Here is a 24,272-nt window from a genome sequence, read left to right as displayed (position 1 = left end):
TCACCAATAAATGGAGGGAAATTCTAAAATAGGAGGGAAGCGGGGTCGCTCTTGCTTTTTCTCTCCTCCTGCGTGCCCTTGACGGTGCGGCGAAGGACAAAGATTGATTGCGGACCGCTCGCCTTTCATGCAGATAATACAATTTGACGGAGGACAGCTTTGTATTTGATGCGCCGGTGGGGGGGGGGCTCAAAGTACGCAAAGGCAGTCAGGGCGCTTCTGCTGTCCTCGCTGATAACTTCATCGCCGCATGTGGTTCGACGTGGGCTAAATTCGGGAAGGGGATTAAACAAAAGCAGGGGGCGCGGGAGTGGCGAGGCCCTCCCGTGGAGACATGGGGCCCCTTGGTGAAGAAGCTCCGAGGTCTGTGATCTGCCACCGCTTTTGTTGGAAAGGAGAAAAAAATGCCTTTCTAGTGGGATTAGCAGCCTGTTGCTCTTGGAAGCGACGAATGAGTGGGCATTTAAATGTAAACATGGGACCACTGTGTGATTTCCATCCTGAATGTTTGGCAACGTCACTCATTGTTTACGAGCAAATTATACACGCAAATACGCCACGCGGACATTGTACACAAATTGTTACACGCTGTTTGCTTTCTTCTTATAGTCTCCCAAGCATTTTTTTCTCCCCTTTACTACACTTGACCTTTCTGTATAATTTTTCCAGTGCGACTTATGTGTTTTTTTCCTTTTCAATGTGTATTCTTTGGCATGTGTGACTTATCTTCTGGTGCGCCTATACGATACATTCTAAATGCGAAAATGTTCACTGGAAGGTCGAACACAAGCTTGTTTACACAAACAAGGTAACACTGTCAACAGCATTTTTTTCTACGATGCAAAACACAGGTATTTCATGTTCAGACTCATTGTAAATTATTAATCATGGCCTGTAGTCTTTCTCACTGATTGCAACCCAGTCGGTTTATACTTGCAAAGACTCGACACGTCACCATTTTTTTGACGTTTCACAAAAGATAATATTCTTTTTTAAAGTTGCCAAGTCAGAGACGTTTGGTCTCAAGTGATACGTGTGAAGATGAAAAATCCTAGGCATTGATTTCTGGACATCACTTACCTTCCCCAGGAATGCTGCCTTGTATTGTTTTACCAGAGGCAAGAATCTCAAGAGAGATGTTTTCTTTTTGTGAATGGGCTGTGAGGCTAAAATTTTGAATCATTTTTGCGCTTTCTTTGTTCTTTGTGGGTCAAATGTAGTTGGCAAACCAAATGATGCTACACAGCCTCCTCCAAGTTGTTGCAGGGAAAACTGAGCAAGCATCAAGTACATTTTGAAGCCTAAGACTGGTCCCGCTGAGGCGGGCAAGGCGAGCGGATGTGTCCGCACACGTAAAAACCTACTGGAGGGCTAATGCGTTTCAGGCGTTGGCTTCAGCAATATGACCTCTAAAAGTAGTAAACCACTATTCCTATATGTTTTTGTTTGTTCCATTTGTTTTGTTAAAATTTCTATCTTTTTCTACTTTAATTTTTCCTACTGATTTACTCCATTTGTTTTGTTAAAATGTCTATCTTTTTCTACTTTAATTTTTCCTACTGATTTACTCCATTTGTTTTGTTAAAATGTCTATCTTTTTCTACTTTAATTTTTCTTACTCATTTACTCCATTTGTTTTGTTAAAATTTCTATCTTTTTCTACTTTAGTATTTCTTAGTGATTTACTTGAATCAGTGCCACCAGAGCCGTCAGTTTGATCATTGCTGCCTTCTACGCAGACGCTAATTCGAAGCAAATGTGATTTTCTCTGGGGCTACTAGAGAGCCTGCAGAAGGCCCGTATTAGGTTTCCTAGAGAGCACAACGTTGACTTCAGGCCACCATTGGTGCACTCAAGCACGACTGCAAAATCTCCACTGGTGTGATCGATGTTAATTAAAGGTCCTAGGAAGTGGTGACAATGTCAAAAAATGGAAATGACTTTACCAATGTCATATTCCATGTATAATTTGACACTAAAATATCCCTGTCTTTTATCATTGCATTGTTCTTCCATCCAAAACAATGCATCAGGGAACAATCACCCGTTTTCAGCAATTCTGGGTGTGACATCGCAACCAAAATTGATGATCATGGGTATCTTTTTTACATTTTGACACAATGACAGTACAGTCACATGACAATAAGGCAATAGAAAGTGTATGGATCACGTCCAAGCATTCTTATTGTGACATCATCTTTCATCATCTCAAGATTTTCTTGTACACAGGGTGAAGGCAGCTGAAAAAGGAAGGCTTATTATGTCCTGCTTTAATTCTTGAGGCCTTTCTGCCACTTTACTTTATGGATTTTTGTTCAAACACATGGTCTGCTATCCTTTTAAAGTCACTTGTTGCATTTCATAGCCAGGCTTCGGCTTTATTTCAAATCATGAGCACTCATTTCTTCACTGTTGCCGCACCCGTGTTCTTTCAAAAGAATCTGATCGGCAGCCCGCACGTGTTCTGTAGCTTTAGTCTTCCCTCTGATGGTTTCATTAACACATTGGATCAGCCCTTGTCTTTTTTTGCTAGCTGTTGTCAGAGAGGAAGAGGTGACAAAATGAAGATGTGAAAGTTGGCCAATTAACACACAGCCATATGTACGGCAATCTGCGTGCCGACACAACGCCCAACAAAAGAAAAGTCAGGCGGCACTGAACTAGCACCTTTTTTAAATTGTCAAAGCACCCAAAAAATATTCCTATTTAGTGTGGTGTATACTGTGCTATTTTTCGAGTCTTTTTTATGTTTTCTTTCTAGTTAATGACTTTGAGAAGTATCCCTTTTTTTTAATTTACTTGGTGTACTCATTTTAAAACATTTTACTTGATTACTTTATATTTTTCTAAACAGGATTTATTTCAATTTGATTGATTTCATATACTGTACTTGATTCAATTTTTATTGAAAAATATTGGATGTAATTTGACCTTTTTAACCACTTATCCTCACAAGGGTCACAGGAGTGTTGGAGCCTATCCCAAATATCTATGGGCACCAGGCCAGTCCTGACCTAGGATCGAACCCTCACATCTTAATTCATTGGCTGCCATTGATGACAGTGGACGTCCAATTAACTTGTAGAAGGGGTTCTTAACAAATGGGCATTAGTTAATTTGCTGCCACTCTCCCAATTCAAATGGATTGGACTAGTGATAAACTCATCGGTGGGAAAGTGCATCATCAGCCAGTGTTGCAGTTTTCCCCCCAATGTTTTTGGTACTTGTTTTCAAGCAGTTTTTGATCTTTTCCCTCATTTTTCCCCCCCTTAATATTTCACTTATTTCATCACGAGTCTTTTCCCATTTAACTTTGTTTTGATATACCCTCAAGCTGATTTTCTTGTGTTCTTTTGCAGAATGCGGCACCCCTTGTTAGTCAATTCAACGCAGCTGTTAGCACGCTGAGCACCTGCAGGATGATCATCATCATCGTCACCACCATCATCATCATCATCATCAGAGCCTCCTCCTCCTCCTAGTCCTCAATCTCTCTTTTTCCCCCGCTCTGCCCACTCCGCTCGCTGATTGGTTGAGCAGCGGCGAGCGGCGGGAGGCGCACTTCATCAGCTGGCGAGTGCACGTCGGCTCCGGGAGCAAGCGGCTGAGCCAGACGAACCCTCTCCATCTCCATCCTTTTCTGGACACATACTGCCAGGATAATCGGTCTGCGTGACGAGCAGCTTTTCGCTTGTGAGTGGAAGATATCGCTGAAGGTTTGAGTGAGAAGAGGAGCAAACATCTCCACGCCAGTGTGCGGCTAACCTTCCAGGACCTTGGCCATGATGCTCCGTGGGTGAAGTCGCGTGGATGCTGAGCTGCCGCCGCCGGGCGCTCTCCAAGTTTGGAAGTTGACGCGCACGCACGCCAGGTCAGTGGTGTTTTATCATCTTTTTTTGCCATGGTGATGATGTTGAAAATGGTGAAGGGAATGCAGTACTTGCATTTTGTGTTGTGTGTTCAATCTGAAATCACACAGTAAATGGAATGTCTGTTGTACAAACAAAAAAAAAACACTGAATCAAAAGTTAATCAATAGTGACGTCACAAATCACTGCCCTATAAACTAATAGTTAGGCTTTGATTTTTGGGGGGAGGTTAATTACCTTTTGGCCATTTATGCATTTTAAAAAAAATACATTCTAGATTTTATATAATTTATGTTCACTTTCAAGCTTTACAAAAATGAATCAGGCTCTTCCCCCAACCACCTTTATTTGATTAATTTTATACTTTAAATTATTCATTTCCTCATGAATTTCTTAAAACTACCATCAATTGATTTTGTTAAAGCAACAAATGCTTGGTATTATTAGAAGGAATTTTTCGTAAGCCTTTTACACAGTTTATTTATATTAATTATATTATTAATTGTTTGTATTTTTTTTTTACTTCACACTTTGGGTCTGTTTGTGATATAGGCATTTGATAGTCAAAATCAATTTGATTTAGCACAATATTCATGGAGGTTATTGTAGTATAAGTCAAATAAAAGTATTTGACTATAACTACTTATTTTACATTTATAAGGGTGTATTTTTTGTATGTAGTATCTTCTTCCGTCTAGTCTTATTATCAAACATTTAATTGAATTTGTGTGATTTTAAAAATCGTTTTACTTATTATACTTTTGTATGTAAATATGAACCTTACTTAAACATTGTTTGGACAATTTTATTAATCATTTTTTCTAAATCCACTATATTTAAAGTTTGATTTGTCAAAGCTATTTCAAACTTTTAACACAGGCATACTTTATTTTAACATATTTTTTCCTTTTTCACATGTTGACCATTTTCCCAGTTTGTAGTTCTAAAAAATATTTTTGATTATTATATTATTCTTTTATTTTTTTAATGAAGTCTTATTATCATTAGATTAAATGTAACACATCACTGGGCTGTCAGTCACCTGCTTGACAAGGTTAATTTATTTTCTAATAATGATGGATCTCCTCCATCATGCATTTCTTTTGGCTTTTAGTTGCAGTGTTTGTGTGTATGTGTGTGTGTGGGCACACACAGAAAGGGTCCTTGTGAGTCACGGCTGCATTATTTTGCATTACGTCTCTCGGTCTGGTTTTATTTGCTGCTACGATGCACTCTGGACCATCGCCAAGGCCGCCGAACAATCCTGTCGATACACACCTCTTGCCAATGCCTTTTTTGGCACAGTTTTTTTCACCCAGAAAGGGCTCCAAATGTCTTCGCCTAACACATCGTGTCTTAACGTTGTAAGAGGTGATCATAACACAACAAGAAAAAAATATTTTTAATTACCTATAGGAAGTACGGGATAAACAAAGTTTAATCCAATCTATTCTACGTATAGCGGTGATTTTCAAGGTGTATTAGTACTGAAGATGATCATAATGTTAGAGGGTATTTTTAAAAATCCAGTTTTGTTGATCTACTTTTATTTATTTTTTAAAAGTAAAATACAAATGAATGATAATTTAAACCTTTCATCTAAAAAAAATAAGATTTTGTATTTTCACCTCCATTTAACTTGCCATCCATTGATGCCGCTGAACGTCCAATCCATTTTGACGGCAAGGTGCGAATGAACAAACGTCAAAAGGGATAAGACGTACGATGCCGTCAATGGAACTTAAAGATGAACGTTCGTGGCTATCCATTCCAGATTGAATGAATTGGATGTGGATCGTATGTAGTGATGGCTTTGTGGTAATTAAATGTAATTTCTTAATGAAATGTGTATTGTTAATAGTGGTCAATGGGGAGGACTGGTTCTTAAATGCTTCTCCTAGTGAAAATAAATTGGTTATCTAGCGCCATCAATGGCAGCCACTGAGTTAAAAAGTATTCTAATAGAAACTTTTAGTCTAGTGGAAAATGTTAGCCCACAGTTAATTCGTTTATTAAACACGACATATCGATTCTTGGCGTAGGCATACTGATAACCTTTTGTGATACATATTGTGTATTGTGAAATATTACATATCAATATTGTCACGCCATATCCTAAAATGATGGTTATTAGTTTAGCTTATTAATGAAAATTTTGACTCAACCTCCATGAGAAACAAAAGTGTGCACATAGAGAAAAACTTTAGTTTTTAATGTCCATTTGGATAACTAAAGTAACAAAGACAGAAGGTCAAATCCCACATCCCACCCTGTACGCCCCATCTAGGAAGAAAAATGGCTTCCGCGGACTGCTCTTTAGTACATTGATGTCGTTTCCGTACAAGTGCAGCGATTCCAGATGCGATTGCGATCGCCACAAAGTCAAGTCTGGACGTTTCCCGCCCCCTCTTTTTGCCTGCCTTTTATTGAGTCTCCAGCATGAAGCATTGGAGAAGAACTCCTTTAAGTGCTTCACGACGCAAGTGCTTGATCTGATTTCGCAGAGAAGTGCGTCTGTTACGGGCCCCGTTGATTTATAGCCTTCGTCGCAAAATGGCCCTGCAGCGGAGGTCAATGTGGCCACCGTTTTTTTCTTCTTTGAAGACACAAATATATAAATAAAAGTTGTTTCACTCATCTTGGTGAAACAAAAGGCTTGTTAACCCCCCCAAAGCAAGCCCCCCCAGCCGCGGGAGGCGTACGCTGCCGTCATTTACCTTGATTAAGGTCGGGCGAGTGTCTGCGCTTATTGTTTAAACGTGACGGATATTGTCATCCTTTCGCCGTTGGCGCTGAAAACGGCTCAGATCTTGTCGAGAAGGCCGTCTGTCTTGCTTTCCGCGGCGTTTGGCTGACACTTATTGGCCCATATTGAACATTTGCAACATTTGCCATGCTGCTTCTGTTACCATCAGCTCAGATAGAGGTATCGCACAACGGATTGTTTTGACAAATTTACCGTGACAAGAGCATAACATGTTGTTATATCTATCTAGATAAAGATGTAAAGTTTCATTTGGACATGCCTAGTAATTTTCCAATTTGCTGCCAAAGTGGTATTATAAAAAAATAGAACAGTTGGAAATTGACTGCACGATTAATCATTTTCTGATCAAAACGATGTCATTTCATGTGAGGGAAAAAAAAAAAATCACGGGCCGCCACAGTGAAAGGAAGCAATTCGGGTATAAAGCTATTTGGGAATAAAACTTTTTTTTGCGTTCTTTTGGGGTTTGTTTTACAAATAAAAACACTTTGGGTTAGCAAAGTCCAGTCTATCAAATTGCGTAAAATACCCCGAGGTGATAGAAGACTTTAAAAGGAATCTCAAAGTCTCAAGTTGGCTAAAATGATCATAAACTCCAAGTGCCACACATTTTTTGAGGTATCGCTTATTAAACATTTTTTGTGGCCCTAATCATTTCAGATAATATGATCAAAGTTCACTTTGCTCGTTGAAACAGGCTCAAGGGCTGAATCTTTCAACTACCGGTAATTTAACTTTGCCATATCGCGCGACCGAAACTCAGATCCCTCACATAACTCATTCGGTGCCATTGGCAGAGATCAACATTGTATTGCTCCTCTAGTTTAATATACGACATTTAAATGAAACCAGGCAATATCTTTTGGACGTGATGATCTGAGGCTAACCCAATGGACTGTTCCACTCTCATGTTTGCCAGCAAATGTAATGTAGAGAATAAAATATTTCCCAAATGTACTGACTCAGTATTACTGAGTACATTTAATATCCTTTTAGCAGAACAGTGAAGCAATTAAATGACTTCAAGTCCACTCAGTGACATTTAAAAACTTCACACAAAAGGAAGATTTATGGTGTAAACTTTAAGCATGTCGTTTTTTCTTCTATTGATAAAAAAACTTTTTAATTACTTTCAAATGTGTTATCCTAGGGGAGTGTTATTTGTTAGTTAAAAATCAGATTTCCTCTTTACATTTTTCCCTCTAATGCAATAGTTCATAACCACCGTGGTACAGGAAATTATCCAATCCAAGGGATATTGGCTGATGTCCCACGGCACAATAATTGGGAATTAGTGTAAAAATATTTTATTATATTATTCTAAAATAAATCTATCCTCATCAATTTATCATCCACCACCGACTGGCCAGACAATTAAAAAATCCTCTACCACGAGATAGCAGGAGCTTCAATTTGTGTAACACACGTTACAGTGACCAAGTTTACAGCTTTTTTCCCTCATCCCTGCTCTTTCTTTTTTTGTACTTTGACTTGCAAGCAAAGATTTGATATCTGATGTCTATGTTGGCAGTGAGTTTGATTCACTTGCCAACAGGCAGCAGTTTGACAGATAGCGAACAATTTTACCAAAGACTCTGAATTCTGTGTGTCCCTCGCACCCTTTCTGACCGAATCGAATATTGCGTGTGATGACAGTCCGCCCCTGAGGGATGCACACCAGCCGGCACTCGGAGGCGTGATAGATTATAAGAAGCTAATCAAGCAGTCTCACCCGCGTAAAAACAAATATGGCGTAAAGTCGATGGACGCCTCTGCGACCTTTTGCGCAAGTTCAAGATGGCAGACAAACAACAGCGACAAACGCGTCAAGGTTAACGCAGCTTTCGAAACGGGGTACGTCCGTGTGATATTTACCCGCCATAATTGCGGCCCCGCTAATCCGCTACTGTTAACACACAGCCCGCCTGGCTGGCGTTACCCGTTAACACGCTTGACTACTTTTTTCTGCCCACGCTGTGCATTTCCTCCCACGGAGATGCACTGAGGCTCTGATGAATATCGGAGATAGGAAAACAGTGTGTTGCATTTAGGATTATAGAGAATGCAAACAAACGGGATAATTCACAATATTAAATACACAACATTTGAATTTGATGTTCTCATGGGTAGACCCGTATAAAAAGTTTTCAGAAAGTCAGACGATTGTTTTGAAGCGGACATTTTTGGGGTCAACTTCCAAAACCCAACAACAAACACGCGTATGCTTTTTGAAAACTCAGATGCACTTATAAATATTATAATCTGGTACAGTCTTTTATGAGTAAACATAACATTCTTTCGCACCGTAAAATAATAGTTAGTGCTTAAAAATGAGGAACTTTTCGTGGATTTTTTTTAGAATTGTTTTATCGCAGCTAATAGATGGAGGACCCACATTGCAAAATGTTGTGCTCAATGATAACAATGGTAGCATATCGGACTGTGAACCTCAAGGTAGCTACCGATAGAATATAATTTGTAATACAAAGCGCACATTATTGTAAGACTATCTTACAATATGTCGATAAGACAAATATCGGTAAATTGTTCAGGAAATAAATAAACTTTTTTACATAGATCTATTAAAGAAAAAAATCTACTAGTACATGGAAAAATTAAAAAAAAAATTTCATTGTAGCGGACCATTTTTCACAAACCCGTTTTTATCGCAGATTATAATACTCTTTTAGTGAAACATATCTATGAATAATTACAGCAACGCTATATTATAACAATATTCTTATAAACAAATGAGTATTTTGTGACTCAATCCATGCCACTGACAAAAAGGTTTTGCAGTAATTTCAATTTGCTCTTGTTGGATATGGCAATTGAGTTTGATTCTCCATAAAATTAAACAACTTGGAATTCAGCTGGCGTTTGCATCTTGAATAACCAATAAAAAAAGTTCCTAGAAGCTGGTTTTGAAGCAGCCATTTTGACATCATGTTTACTGTGACCAGACTAAATAAAAGACATTTAAGAAGTGTTATACTTCAGCAGTTCCCATTCATCTCCACACTCCAACTCTTGCAGAAAACACTTCATGTGGAATGCTATAAATCCACTACAAAAGCAATATGTGGAAGATGAAGAAATATATTTAATTTAGAGTATTCAATTTAGGGTGGCATAAGAAACAACAAAAAGCCACATGTAGACACAATTGCTGCTGTTTGCCCAGCACTCTTCTCCTTGGTGACTTAACACTGTTCGTTTGTAATAAATGAAAAACTGGCAGGATTAAACCCGAGACTATTAGACTTCTAAATTGGAGCTCATGCTTTACGATACACGTCTCCACGTTTTCATTGGAACGTGAACCATTCCGTCGCCAAGGCAACATCCGCTTAGCCGCCATACGTTGTCCGCACGACCTCATGGGTTCTGCTTGATTGTGTTGGATTTATGTTTTTGTGTGTGTGTGGGGGGGGGGGGGGGGGGGGGGGGCAGTCGGCATTAATAAAAGCTCACACACACCAAATTATTTGTGATGAAGTGGACAGTTTTTCGATTAGCCATGGAACGACGCGTTCCGCTAACCGGCAGATGAACGTTTATGGCAGGCCTTACTCTGCTGTACTTTCTGGGTCAAGAGCGAGTATGACAAAGATGGGAGGGGGAACATACGTTGTGTGTATTGTGCTCTCTATGCTTCCTACTGTCGCCGATTAAGTGCCATTTTGCTTGGTGTTTTTGAAAGCTTTTCCCCCAATTTTGAGTAGAAAAATCTCATCTTATCTGACCCAATCCTGTTTTAAAATGCATTTTCCAAAGCAAAAAACAACATATAACTGCCAGGCCATTATAGGAAATCGCAAACCAAATGAAAGTCACTTTTCAGAAAAAAATCAGAGGCAAAAAAAAGAAAAGAAAATGAGAATCAGGCATCTGTGTTTTCTTTGCCAAAGGACAGAAGCAGGAATTTACCCAAGATTACTTCTTTGACGCAATATCCCAGACTTTCTGGTATTCTTTATGCATGTTGTCTTGTGACTTTTTTTAGTTTCTGTTAATGATAGTCATCTCAGTTCATGTAACTGCTGTCAGGGGAGGGATTTGTTTTTTCCCCCAAAACACATTTGAGTGATTATCACATTTTGATTCTAAGCACTGCCGAAAAGACAGGATTTAGGCAAAGAGAGACAAAAAAAGATAATTTAGTAACACCCTTTAGGACGCCTGCCTGAGATGCCTGCCTCCGTTTTATGAATATAATTAGAGAGCCGCACTTACAAATCTGACATAATGTGCGGCATCTTCAGAAGCCCAAAAAGATGATTCATCAAAATAAAAGAGGGCCTTTGAACTGCCTAGAGCTCAAGTTCTAAGGAATCCCGTGCCCTGGTGTAAACATGGCCTTAACTAACCGTAAATATCCAAACTTCAGATCTCTTATCCCGCTCAAAGCTGTATCAAACCCCGTAGTTCTCAGTGTGGACCTGCCAGGCGTCTTCAGTCTGCTCTTTTGTGGTCCCCGGACAGCTCAGTGGGGAGTGAGGCGTCGTCTTTAACGCTTGTCCAGCGCGCTGCCACTATCCTCGTATGATGGGAAGACAGGAGAAAAAAGTGTGTGCTCATTCCGACTTGAGACGACGAAAGATGGTGCAAAAGGCGTCGTCGACGTTACTAAATTTTCAGATTGATGTTTCTTTAATAAGGCCCATAGTCTCTTGGTATGCCGACGGCAGTCTGTGGCGGTGACCTACATTCGCCTTAAAACGCTGACAAGCGGTGAATAAAATCCTCCAGTTACTTGATGTATTAAAAATTTTGGAGAGTGCCTTAAGACAAGACAAAGCCGATCTAATATTCCCTGTAAAGTGGGGTGGGGGAGTCGTTAAATGATGTTTTATTTACGTGCATCTGTGACGACTGTTGCACTGCCATTGCAGCATTCAACCCCATCACCCTCCGCTTATTTTATCCTCTTGTTGGCTATCATTGTGTTTGAGGCGGATCCCCCTGCCTCGCCATCCTCCAAACCCCACCCATGGCCGCTGCCTCACTCTGCCGCCGTACGTCCTCACGGTTTGCGACGCTGCACGCGCTGCAATCGAATTGCAACCGGAGTCAGCACATTGGGAACACGACCCTGCACCGAACGCATTTCAAATGGGCTTGGAGTAACAACAGTTGATCCTGAAAATAAATTACGACACTTGTTTGGTATGTTTAGGATTCATTTGAGTTATTTCTAACTTTTTTTAAGGAAACAACCATCTCTATCCACAATTTAAATTGGTGTAGTGCAGACCTCTCCTTAGGCCACCGTACTATTAACTTTGATGCCCAAATGAGATGTTTTTTATTTATTTATTTTACCCTTAAAGGACACTCACATTGGAAGGCATTGATGGTGTTCAAAATCCAGTTCATTTTGACCGGTAGGGGACAATTAAACGAACGTCCTAATCTAAATGAATTGGATGTCTATTGCCATTAATGGCATGCAATAAATTAACTACTATAAAGGAAATTAAAATTCATGAATTTAGCTTTTAGACATTTCTAAATGTATTTATAATTGTTTGAAAATGATATAGAAAAATGCAATAATGTCTCATATTTAAAAATAATAGTATAATATTCATTGCTCTAATTTAAATGTTTTTATAATAACCGAAAATAGTCACTCTAAAAGTCAAATATCTTAAATGTCAGCATTTAAAGATGACTGCTGTCCCTGAAAGGGTTAAAAAGAATTCTTTAGCAATCTGTTAGCTATCAAAGGCCACTAGTATGTGGTAATAGGAGGATGATGAACAAGACATGCGCTGCCATTATGATTCTAAGAGTAGGACACTTTTACTATCAGTTAAATCAATGGTTTCAATGACCGTTCCATTAACAGATTCCATCGATGGTTCCTCTGACCGTTCCTTCAATGGTTTCATGGGCAGTTTTCTAAATGGTTTGTGTCCATTGAAAGCAGTATCAAATACTCCATTGATTGTTCTTTGGCGGTTCCATTGACACGTCGATGGATTGTACTTTTGACATTGAATTGTCCATTTTGTTGATGGTTTCAGTGACAGTGCCATGTACTTCTGTTCAATTGGCGGCTCTATCGACAGTACAACTAATGGTTCCCTTGCTAATTCCAATAATGTTTCCATTGACTTTCAACTGACAGTTTTGTTGACAGCTGTGCGTGCAATGATACTTTAAACAGGATCGATACATGAAATGGCTGAATAACCCAATCAGTTAGTTGAAACAAAAAAAAGAAAATGTCTCAGATATGCAGTGTTTTTAAAGATTGTGTTTTTTGCTCTAATGTCTGAAAGCATTCCGCGGTCAGAATCATGAAACAGGCTTTTTATCTTCTTTCTTTCACAAATGAGACCAAAAACTCGACAAAAGCTAATCAGCCTTTGAATAGCATCCACCAGCTTGGAATCTAAAAGGGTTTTCATCACTCTGGGAGATATTGTTTCCAGGTAACGCTTCCTTCTTCAACATGATCACGGGAATCATTTGACTTTCTAAAATAAAGTTCCATTCCAAAATGATTTGAACAATGATGAGGGATTAAATACACGTACAGCTCGACAAATGAAAATATATTCACCATGGTTGTGACAATATATCGGTATTGTGAGATATCGTGAGGCTGTGTAGCCAAATTGCTTATTGAGACAGCCAGTATGTTGTTTTATTTATTCTTTTGAAAAGATATCTGTTTAATAAGAGAACCAAAATGTTCCACTCGAACAGTGTCTATCGTAACTCATTAATGGGCATAGACGTTGACATAAGTCAGACGTATGCCGTGATAAATGGAAGCCAAAGAGTTAAATCAGTGCCCTGTAAGTTGTAGATACATGTTGCTACACGTACACATCTTACTTCTTTTACATGTCATAAATATAAGTAGGGGGAAAAAACAGATGAATATTTAAATTGGGTGCTCTGTTGTAAATGAAACGCCAGCCTTCTTTTTCATGAGTGAATAACAAATTGTCTGGCTGCTTTCAGGCTGTCTGCAGTGCAAAAAAAATGTGAGTCGATAATAGCTCAATACTGAAAAGAGCAACTTTTGCTGCAGGAACATTTATCAAAATCCCCACCACCATCGCCCCTCTCAGTTGTCCACATGGCACAATTACAGTTAAAAAATGAATTTGCCTGCACTAGCGTTTTTTCTTTCTCTTTTTTTGAAAATCGCATGAATAAATACAAGTCATTTTGCCGCTGGCGTGGGGTCATTTGGGGAATTTGTAAACATCCCCTCTTGGCTACTTGTTTGGTGCTTGCATGAGCGCAGATAAAGAGAAAATGCAACAATCAAACTGTTTAGAGTGAGATGTGTTTTCGTGCATGGAATACATGCAAGATTCACGATTGGCATCCCTGACAAATATTCGGTGCAGCGGTGAAACAAGAGATTTAACAGCAGGATTTCATCATCTTCCTGCCCTGAGTAAGATCATTGGTCACTGGGGGGAGAAGACCGGGCAGCTGAAATTCAATTGCTTTGTAAATGCAGTCAACTTTGCTTGTTCCTCCTGCCTCTTTTTCGCACTTTCCTTTTTTTCAGCGCTGCTTTGCTGTCACTGTTGTTTAAAGATTTTAGTAATCCACCCCCAAAATAACATAATGGCGACATGTGTAGCGGAACCATTCTCTGCTGATAGGCTTCAACACCAAAAAATACATTTCAAGTAATGTCTCAAGAATTTCTTTTAGTGATTCCTTCCATTATTTTCTGAGGTTACTTTCAAACACATTTCAAACACTTCCCGGGACATTTAAAAAAAGCCAGTGTGTCGACTCTGACTTTACCGAATGATCTCTGCTAAAATATATATTATGTTTCTGAGAGAAGCAGTGAACTATAATAATTCCAACTCATCTTGTCCCATATGTAGTTCATGCCAAAATAAACAGTATTGCTGTAATGGGATATATTTAGTAGGAGGGTAGCAGTACACCAAGTGTTTGATTGAATATTTCGTTGAATCTTTCTTTACCTAGGCTTTCAGTGAGTCTTCTTTTGAGTTTGAAACTAAAGCTGGCACTTCTCTTTGAGGTTACATTAATGTTGATGGTTCCAATGAAAATGTATTGGCTGATTTGATGAAAATTCCTTTGGTTCTCAGAGCTTTGAGTTCAGTTGTGATCGATTCAATGCCCTGAGGGTGAAATGAGTTGGATGAATAAATATTCAAAGGCAGAATTCCATAAACTGGTACAATGACGCTTCCTTTGATGCACGCTAAACCAAATCCACATATCTATAGCCTATGCACCTTTACACATATCCTTATCAAAATTGTGTGGCTTCTTCTTTTGGTCATGGTAGATGTATTTGTTCCATCTTGCTTAACATATCCATTCCCGCTTGTTGTCTGTTTACGATGCAACGCATAAAATGGCATCCACCCTCTTTTCCCCTCCCCAAGTACTAAAAGTGAGCCTTGAGAATGGATGCTAACAGATTCGGGTGTTTAACCTCCAAAGACGAGAAGGCAAATCTGTTTGTGACGACATCCAAAATTAAGAGTCCAAGCAATGCGCTGCAGGTAAACTCGGAATATACACGAGGGGGGAAAAAACGGCAGCTGATGGAACACTGCCTGACTTCGCCATCTCCCCACCCCCCACAGCACACCCTTAGCACCGACAGCCAGGCGAGAGCAGGAAAACGCCTCGACAAGATGAATTATGCAAAGCTGTCAGAGGCTAGCATTGTCGGAGGCGCTGCAGACATTGACGCCACCGGGTCCCTCTGACCACTCCAAGCCCCTCCCCCCTCTCGCGACAGGCCGTTGTCACCATGGCATTCCCGGCTTCTCTGGTCACAAGTGGATACTCTCTAGTAGTCACACCGGTGAGCTTTATTAGCGTTATTTACAGAGGTCACCGACAGGGAAATGTTGGCTGAGGCGAGAAACATAATTACAGTACCTGGGCAGGAGAAATTGCTTACGGGGGGGAAGAGTTGCCCTTTCAGCATTTCGGGGGGCCATGGTGGCTTCATCTGTTTTGCAAAATTTGCTTGTGTGTGCGAATATCACACGTGCTCACACATTTTTTTATTCATGCGTCAATCTCCGAGATGTACTTTTAATTTGGTCTCAGAGCCCGTTTTGATTATTATGGATTGGCTATTGGGCCATTTTATAACAGAAGTAATTTTTTATATACACAGCTCTTTGTACAACTCCATTTGTTGCAAACAAGGGAATCTAAATTGCCACGGTAATATTTTTTAAATGTCCAAAATAGTCACTTTGCCTATTACATTTCTTTAAAGATCTCATTTGTTGCCAGTTTGTTTTTATATGCAGTTAAACAGGTAGTAAAACTCAAAGTTTGCATTCTGGATGAGAATTTTTCTCATCATTGGTGCTACCTGTGATTTTGTTGACATTTTGTAAGGTTTTGTCTCCAGCAATACTGCCACTCAGCCCCAAATGGTCAATTGTCTTGGAAACATCAGCCCATAAAATTTCTGCTGCTATTTACTAGATAACTAATAGATAGTTTTTGCCTTGGTGAGGATTTTGTTGGGGGCAATACCTAGCATGACACGGGAGTCGTTGGGAAATATGCGGTGTTCCATAGATCACCAACTGTCTCTTCCTCCGTGCTGTGACACTAATTTCGTCCGTTGATCCGCAAAGGCTTCACGGATGGCTGCCTGCCCCGATTCAAGAACATGATCAAAGCAAAGACGTAAGAGGAGGATGCTCTTGGCGGGGTTGTCGCTATATAACCGGAAGCCTGAAAAATAGAACACAGATTTTGCTAAAGAATTCATGATCTGACTTCCAAAAACCTTCAAACATAATCAGAAGGTAGCGGCACACACACTTTTTACTCTGTCTCTTAAAATATTTGTGTCGACTCTCGGGTTGGGAAAACCGGAAGGTTTTCCTTTTTTTTGCTTTTTTAATCAGGTTTGTTCTCCCTTTTACATAAGCAGGACTTCCCTTGAATCCTCCACTGGATTAAGGCAGTGACCTTGGTGATTTTTTTCTTTTAGCTGCAAGCTTTTCTCTTATGTTTACAATATTTAAGAAGGTAAGAAGTAACAATTGTGGCCAGGAACCCTGTTGGGCCTGCGACTTATACTCAAATGGGACTTGTAGATTTTTCACTCTTGTTTCAATTTTTTTTCCACTCTGACCACAAACAGCTTAAAAAAAATGGTAAAAAAGCAAATATCAGTAAAGTTAAAGAAAAGCCTTGTTTTTCCTAAAATGCTATACAAATAGAAATGCAGTAAATGTATGTATGCATATTTTCCCCTTCTCATGTTGCCATAGTAACAACAATAATTATCCATCTCCCTATTTCAACACTCTGTCACATTTAAAAAGACTGCAAAGCTCTTATTTAAGGTCAAACGAGTACATGCCGTCTTTTTTGGAGGGCCTAAGGACGAACGCACAATAGTCTTTTCCCGAGAGCTTCCGTGACCTTTTCGCACCAAAGCCAAACTCGCGGGTAGCGTTCCCACGCGGCTCTTACGTGTGAAACAAAGCTCGCTGGGAGTGCGTGTATCGTACAGTAGTGGAATATAGGACAAACTAACTGGTCTCAAGCGTAGCTGTAGCATAAGGACGCATAACACAATCAAGGAAAAGACATCATTTCAGCAAGTAGCGCTGCATTTTTTCCGGCGGTCTCCTGGGGCGCAAGTCAGAGTGGTCCGAGATACCCCCGGTGTCATTGGGAGGCGTCCATGCTTGAAGTGAAACCAAGTGAATCTCATTCGGGGGGCAAAGCGGGAGTTCGTGGCCTGCTCCCATAGTGCAACCAAGGGAGAAATGAAAGTGTGTGAGTGTGTGTGAAGACGGTAATAAAACAGTCCTGACTCACTCGGGCTTCGCATTCCATCCAAGGTCTGTTCCTTTTGAACCTATGGATTAGTCACATTCTCATTCCCTCTGGTCCACTTCTTTCATAGTCTTCTTTTGAGGTCATGTTGAGATTTCAGCATAAGTTTTTTTTTTTGGGGGGGGGGGGGGGGGGGTCAACTTATTGTGTCTTTGTGTTAATAATACACTAAGAACATTTGATTCATCCAACATGTTTTTATGAGATGAAGCATATTTCTTCATTGTATAAAAAGGTAATTGAACTACTTTTTGAAGTTCATCTGTCTTTTTCTGTTGTTGTTTGCCCCTGAAAATTAATTAGTCTTTAGTTTCCGCTCTTTGCAGTTCAAGTAAATTTTTCAAAAGTATTTAAAATGTTTCTGAGTCATTTATTTGTTCAACACTGTAACAATGCATCCCCTCATCTACTACTATCTATCTATCTAACTACCATGTATTAGTCATTGTAAAAAGAGATGAAACATGAAATATCTATAAAAAAAAATCCTCATTTTTGATGAAATTTGTTCTAAAATCCACGTCTTTACCATTGTTTTATTTATTTTGTAGAGGATTTTACAAAAATAAATTAATCCTTACAGTAATGATAGCAAGTGAGTTACTTTCTTGTAAAGAGTTATGTCTGAGCATTTATTATGTAGTGAGAATAAAATATCAGAATTAATTTCACAGCTTATTTAACATAATGGGGGCCATTAATATGTCTATCGTTGTCAATAGCAGCTAATAAGCTAATTTATCTTTCTTTTTAGCAACCATTAAAATCACTTTAACCATTTTCAATGAGCTGCGTGGGATGATTAAAGCCGGACAAGCCTCACTAACTTATTGCTTCTTGTCTTTGATACCCCCCACCTCCATCCCATCCCATAGGTAAACTGAATGGAGTGAGAAGGTGGGGTTGAGTGGGGACCAAAGTAAAGAGGACCGGGTGAACAGAAGTGCCAAAAAGTGGGGTGAAGGCATGCGGGCAGCATGGAACGGGTGAGGGAGCAGCGGCCGTTCTGCTCGCTCTCCAAGAGCCAGCGAGAGCACCGCGAGCGGAGCGTTGACCCCGAAAGCGAGTATCGTTACACCGTGGAGAGAGAGGAGGCCATCCGTGACGCTGGTGCCCCATCCTGTTGGGTACCCACGCAGAAGTCGTACAGCTCGAGTGAAACGCTTCAGGCCTTCGAACATGACCCGACACGCATGCTCTTTGGGGGCCGGGTGAAGGACATGGTCCGCCAGGAGAGCGCTGAATACAGCCGACCAGGTCAGGAGCGCTTGAACATGAATCCTAAAGCCATTTTGACCATCAACAAATGTCTAAACCTTATTTTATATGAATCTTTAACTCTCTCAAAACCCTAGTTTAAACCTGAATTTTGAAGGAATTTACATCAGTAAAACGGAAAGAAGCTGAATGCAATAAATGTTTACACTGCAGTTTTATATTTTAACCTCACAGAAAACCAAGGTTAATCATCAACATTAGGGAACAAATAACTGCAATTTTGTTGATGGCTTGATGATAGTGCTCACGTTTTTGCACTCAACAGAGGTTAATACGAATTAGAATTAATCGCTCGCCAAATCACACATTTTAAGATTGAAAGGTTAATTACCAAAACAAAGTCTATTTCTTTAGAAGGCGTGTACAAAATATAAAGCCGCAAGATAATCATTACTATTTAGTTAAAATAATTATGTGTATTTAATAAATATTCATTTATTTTTTGATTTTTTAAATCACTAACATTATAATGCCCTATCTTTTTAATTTTTACTTTTAAGCCGACAGCCTTGTAATCTGTAGACAACAGCAAAAATGTGTTTTTAGAATGTTCAATGTGAAGACAATATTTTTGATACTACTATGATATTTTCCATTTATACAGTTTAAATAATATCCCATTTGATTGATACTAAACAAAGCTATTTTAAGGTCAGTGATGCGGCCATGCAAGCATTTTTTTATCTGGCTAGTGTCTATTAAATGTGACAGTGTAGATTTTAAAACTGATCTCATGTGTATGAAGCAAAATATGAAAATGCTTTAAAATCTGGCTATTGAGAAAAATAATCAATAATTGTTTCAAAGTACATTTTTAGGTCAAAGATAGAGTTTTCCAGTCGGGCTTTGATTGCTCGATGCGACCCAGCCACTCCCTCACTGTCCAATATTTCCCTCTCACCTTCCGCCACACCAACCCGCTCGTCTCCTGGTACTCAGCCTTGTTTTTTGCTCGCTTTGTTAACTTTTATGGGTTTCCTTCCGCAGGACAGACATTCTCGCTGAGGCAGCTCGGCATCTGCGAGTCCCGCCGAGGCCTGGCGCTGTGCCCCGAGACGGGCCTGTCGCACCCGCTCGGCACTTATGCCAGGGGCCCCGCGGTCACCTGTGAAGGTCGCCAATCCCATTCCCCGGAACGTACCGTCGCACTTTGGGGCAAAGGTGGCCACAACTCCTGCCTCTCCAGTCGCTCCAACTCAGCGCTGACGCTCACTGACACAGAAATGGACAACAAGTCGGACAACGAGATGGGTGAGTCGGATCTTTGATTCCTACTGGCGGGAGGGTCTTGGCGGCAGTTTATTGCGAGAGAAGCTCCAACGCCAGATGGCGGTAGATGGAACCAAAGTCCGTGTCCTTTCGATGGCTTCACCTGGTTGTTTTCGCCGCAGGAAGGAGTTGGATAAAGTTGACCCTGCGGCGAGCGTGTAATCAAAGATGACTTTGAGTTCGGGAAGCGATAGGGAGGTTTGGGGGAGGTGTGAATTGTTGCGAGGTTGAGTGGGCGCGCACAAGGCAACCACGCTTGATGAGATGGTTTGAAGTGCAAATGTGATCACGTTGGAAACGCAAGAAACTGTGTTGGGGCAAATTGAGGCTGATGCTGGCTTGTTTTTTTAACGATTACTATTAAGGTTGTCTTGAAATTGGTTCACTTTTTTTGTCCTCTAGCTTCCTTTTCAAAAATATTCCTTTTATCATTATTGATGTGTGTGTACACACGAAATGATTTGCTAATATTTGCCCTGCGTGCAATCTACTATTGTCTAGAGATTCATTTACCACCCCAAAAATGGTCGTTTCTCTGTGTACCTCTTGATACTATTTGCGATCCAAGGCTTATGGTAATGATTTTCTCACAGAATGGCAATACACCAATTATTGAAACTCAGGTCAGCAAATCAATCTACAATATTCTACGATACAGCTGCTCTAGGGAAAAACAAGCTATTTATAAATAGAAAAAAATACGATGAAACTGGGCCGAACTGACTTTGAACGCTCACGTTTGAGGTAGATGTAAAAAATAGTTGTTGGCAATTTTGGGACATTAAGTCATGATTAATAGATTGATTTTTGCACCTTTACTTCACGCTCTCACCCTGAGCTGTCACTCATACATTAATTCACACTTGTATGTTTACTCATTTGTTTAATTGCTTGGTTACGCACGTTACTTCTTGGTTTGTTTTACCCATGTCTAATTTCAAAAGTGATTCTGGCAACAAAGAAAAAATAGTCCGTTGTGCTGGACGGCCCTTGTCTTTCGACTTTGACTATTTAATGAGGCAGCTCAGAGAAATGAGCCGTTCAAAAAAGGCTTCCATCAAGACAATCTGCGCCCGGCAGCTTCCGCAAGGGGCCGTTCAGGCCCGTTTAGTTATAAATGAAGTCGATATTTCATTGAAACTTCCCCTCATCTCCTGACTACTACTCCATGCTCAGGTTGCACAACTTATCTCTACACCCTGTAATAAAAAAAATTAAAGAATTAAAAAAAAAAAACTGTACTTAATTTTACCTGTAAAAATAATTGCAAAGATTCACTTGTTATTTAGAGAAATGAATCTAATTATAATTTGGGAGCAATTAAAATGTAATAACTTACAGTGCAATCATTTATTTAAAGTAATCTCCTAGGGAATTATTTGCTGGTGCATGGTATCATCTTTTTATGGGTAGTTATTTATTTATTTTTTACTAGTCTGTTCTTTCTCTTAATCAAATTCATAACATATTCACGAGACCACCTTTTTCTTTCCTTATTTAGGGTAAGGTGAATGAAAAACAATGTTTACGTGCATATAAATTTCACACTCCAGTGAGAGGACTTTATCTCTTTTTTTGTGGATAAAATATTACAGTTTGAAGTTGGTATGTTTGTTGTCTTTTAGAGTTTTCTAAATCCAAACATTTTTGGAAATGGTAACACGATTTTGTATTGAATTGAAAGTTGAACTGAAAGGGGAAAGATCAATGGAACTCTTTGCTCCTATTTTTTTTTTTTCTAGCTTCAATATTTGAGGACATGTTTTTTAAAGTTTCAAGGCCTGGCAGTGGTGTTGTCTGCTATATTCATACTATACTTTTCATTGGTGAAAACCATTGACAGAGAAGTTGAAAAGAGACATTATTTGAGAGCCCTTGACACCTCACCGTGTAGCTAATAAAACTGAAAGTGACTGGTTCTTCATCCTAGTTAGACGGAGAAGCTCTATGATACACTGCTATTTTAAAGTTCATCATTCATACCTTTACTATAGTACTTATTGTATTTGCTTTTATGTGTGTGTGAAATGTGTCATTTCCTCTTTGGCATCCCTTTAAGTGTTTTTTAATATTTTTACTGTACCGTTGCCCTCCTTAAAATATATTGTACGTCTGCTCATGATGAACTCATTTATAGTTCACAGCAGACAGATTATTGGAAACCAAAAAAATAGTTGTCTATCATTATCTTTGGTACGGCGACAAGTGCTTATTCTTTTTACAACTGCGTAACTGGCGTCCATCTTGCAACTGGCAGTATAAAATTGAATCTCGAAGAGTATATACTGCACAGCATCGGCACATTATTTCTTGGTACTCCCAGATATGAATGGCATGGCATGGTATCTAGTTTAAAGTGTGTGTATCACGGAATGTCAACATACCTATGGCTGCTGCGTCTGAAACTTATCTTGGAAACGTTCCTGGTATCTGCACCGTACTAGAGAATGTGTTCATACCGTCTATCTATCACCACTAAAGGAGAGGCAAAATAAAATATGTTCTTTTCTTGTCAAAAGCAATACTACTATCAAAGAATGGCATTTCAGTAAAATTCTGTCTGTCACAGAGGTGCTAAAACCATTTTTTGTGCAGTTGGATCCAAACATGGTAATATAATCATCAAAAGTGTCACGAGTCATTGTCATTAAGTAGACTCCGACTGGTAAATGAGTTCATGATGAGATATTTTACTCATCACTGGATACAGAGAGGATTTGCCCAGATTAAAACACAGTTCACATTATATGCGTTTAAGTATGTTTTCTGTCAAGCCACCGAAAAGTGTGTTGACTTAAGGTTTAGTAGAGGGTACTGCGCGACAACCACGTTATCGCTGTACAAAGTCACCTCCCGAGTGCCGCCAGTGCCTTGGCGTCCATGCATTTTTAATGCGCTGATATTCCATTACACCGCTCGAAGTACCTGTGTTGTGATATAAATGCTAATCTGGTGAACCTCTTAGGTTTGTGAATACTTCAAAATCAATATTGCAAATGCAATATTGCATGGGCATTTTTTTCTTTTAATTGATACGGTATGGAAGTTGAATGAATGATAATACCGAGTTCATATCTTATGATAAATGTTTAATATATTATTTGATTGAATTGTGGTAGCTGAAATACCAACTCTACCTTCAATTAGTAAACTTTCACTGAATGCTATATATAAACTCTGATGCATGTAGACTTAGTCAACAATTCCACCACAACACCCTCAGCAAGCCCTCTACGTGTTTATGCAAGCACATCTCACCACAACGCAGTTTGTTTGTCACGTCAACTTGCCGTGCTAACATTAGAAAAATCACAAATGCGGGACATCACGCTGACATGAGGTGACACGCCATCTGTCAAACTCCCGTCTCACATTACCGCCTTGTGACGGTGGGAATCGGCCGCATGATTCCAAGCGCTCTCTCACTTACAGAATTATCCCCCCTCCCCTGCGCATTTATGTCTCAAACATGGAAATAAGAGAATAAATAACATCAGTTTTCTGTTTTTATGGACAAGTCAGACCATCTGGGATATTTGTTTTGAAGTTGACTCCCAAAACTGGCACCCAGGGCGCTGTCATCACTTGCTAATAGGCGTCGAGAAGATGGCGGCATTTCATTGGTGTTATTCATTGCACGCCCCAGCGTTAACATGTGTCGCTAGGGTACTTGGAGAGCTTTGCCTTTGTTGGTAATGCAGGAAAATATTGGCATGGATTTTTCAAAGTCCTGATCATATAATTTTGCATGCGCATCCATGTCAACAGATTTTGAGGATCAGTTGAACTGATGATAACCATAGACAACCAATCAAAATACTCATTCACTTCTTCCCAGTCAAAATAAATTGGACCTGAATCACTGTCACTGTCAATATTAAAGAAGTGCCCTGTGAGGATTAAAAAATAGAATATAAAAAATACATTCACAAATTGTATAAGAAAATAGATAAAGAACTATCGTTGTCTAACAATGGCTTCATTTTATTGCCGTCTTTTAATGTCAGAAAAAAAACTGTTCTATAAGTCTGAAATAGTTTGTGGAAATATTATTTTGCTTCAAACTCTTATAAAGAATTATAGAGCTCTGTTATTTATATTTGTCAAGGTAAAAGGCGTAGGAATTGTATGGCTGTCTTTTAATCCATCTCATGTATCTAGCATTTTTATTCTGTAGACTTACTCTGCTTACTTGCATTGACTGTACTTTGCAAAGGTTGTATGAGGTAGTAGATATT

The 24,272-nt window shown here is 39.5% G+C and overlaps 1 protein-coding gene across 4 annotated transcripts in view; it reads left to right on the top strand.

Moving 5' to 3' along the window:
* Window positions 1-24,272, top strand: part of LOC144081931 (teneurin-3) — a 147,752-nt gene that overhangs the window by 15,353 nt on the left and 108,127 nt on the right. For all 4 annotated transcript variants that reach the window (XM_077608514.1, XM_077608511.1, XM_077608512.1 and 1 more), the window contains exons 2-4: window positions 3,360-3,871; window positions 18,363-18,744; window positions 19,753-20,016. In XM_077608514.1, coding sequence (XP_077464640.1) covers window positions 18,465-18,744; window positions 19,753-20,016 — 544 coding nt within the window. In that variant the 5' untranslated portion in view covers window positions 3,360-3,871; window positions 18,363-18,464. The remainder of the gene's footprint in view (window positions 1-3,359; window positions 3,872-18,362; window positions 18,745-19,752; window positions 20,017-24,272) is intronic.

Source organism: Stigmatopora argus, chromosome 9 (assembly GCF_051989625.1).
Source record: "Stigmatopora argus isolate UIUO_Sarg chromosome 9, RoL_Sarg_1.0, whole genome shotgun sequence".
Lineage (NCBI taxonomy): Eukaryota > Metazoa > Chordata > Actinopteri > Syngnathiformes > Syngnathidae > Stigmatopora > Stigmatopora argus.
This window is presented reverse-complemented; position numbering and strand designations above follow the sequence as displayed.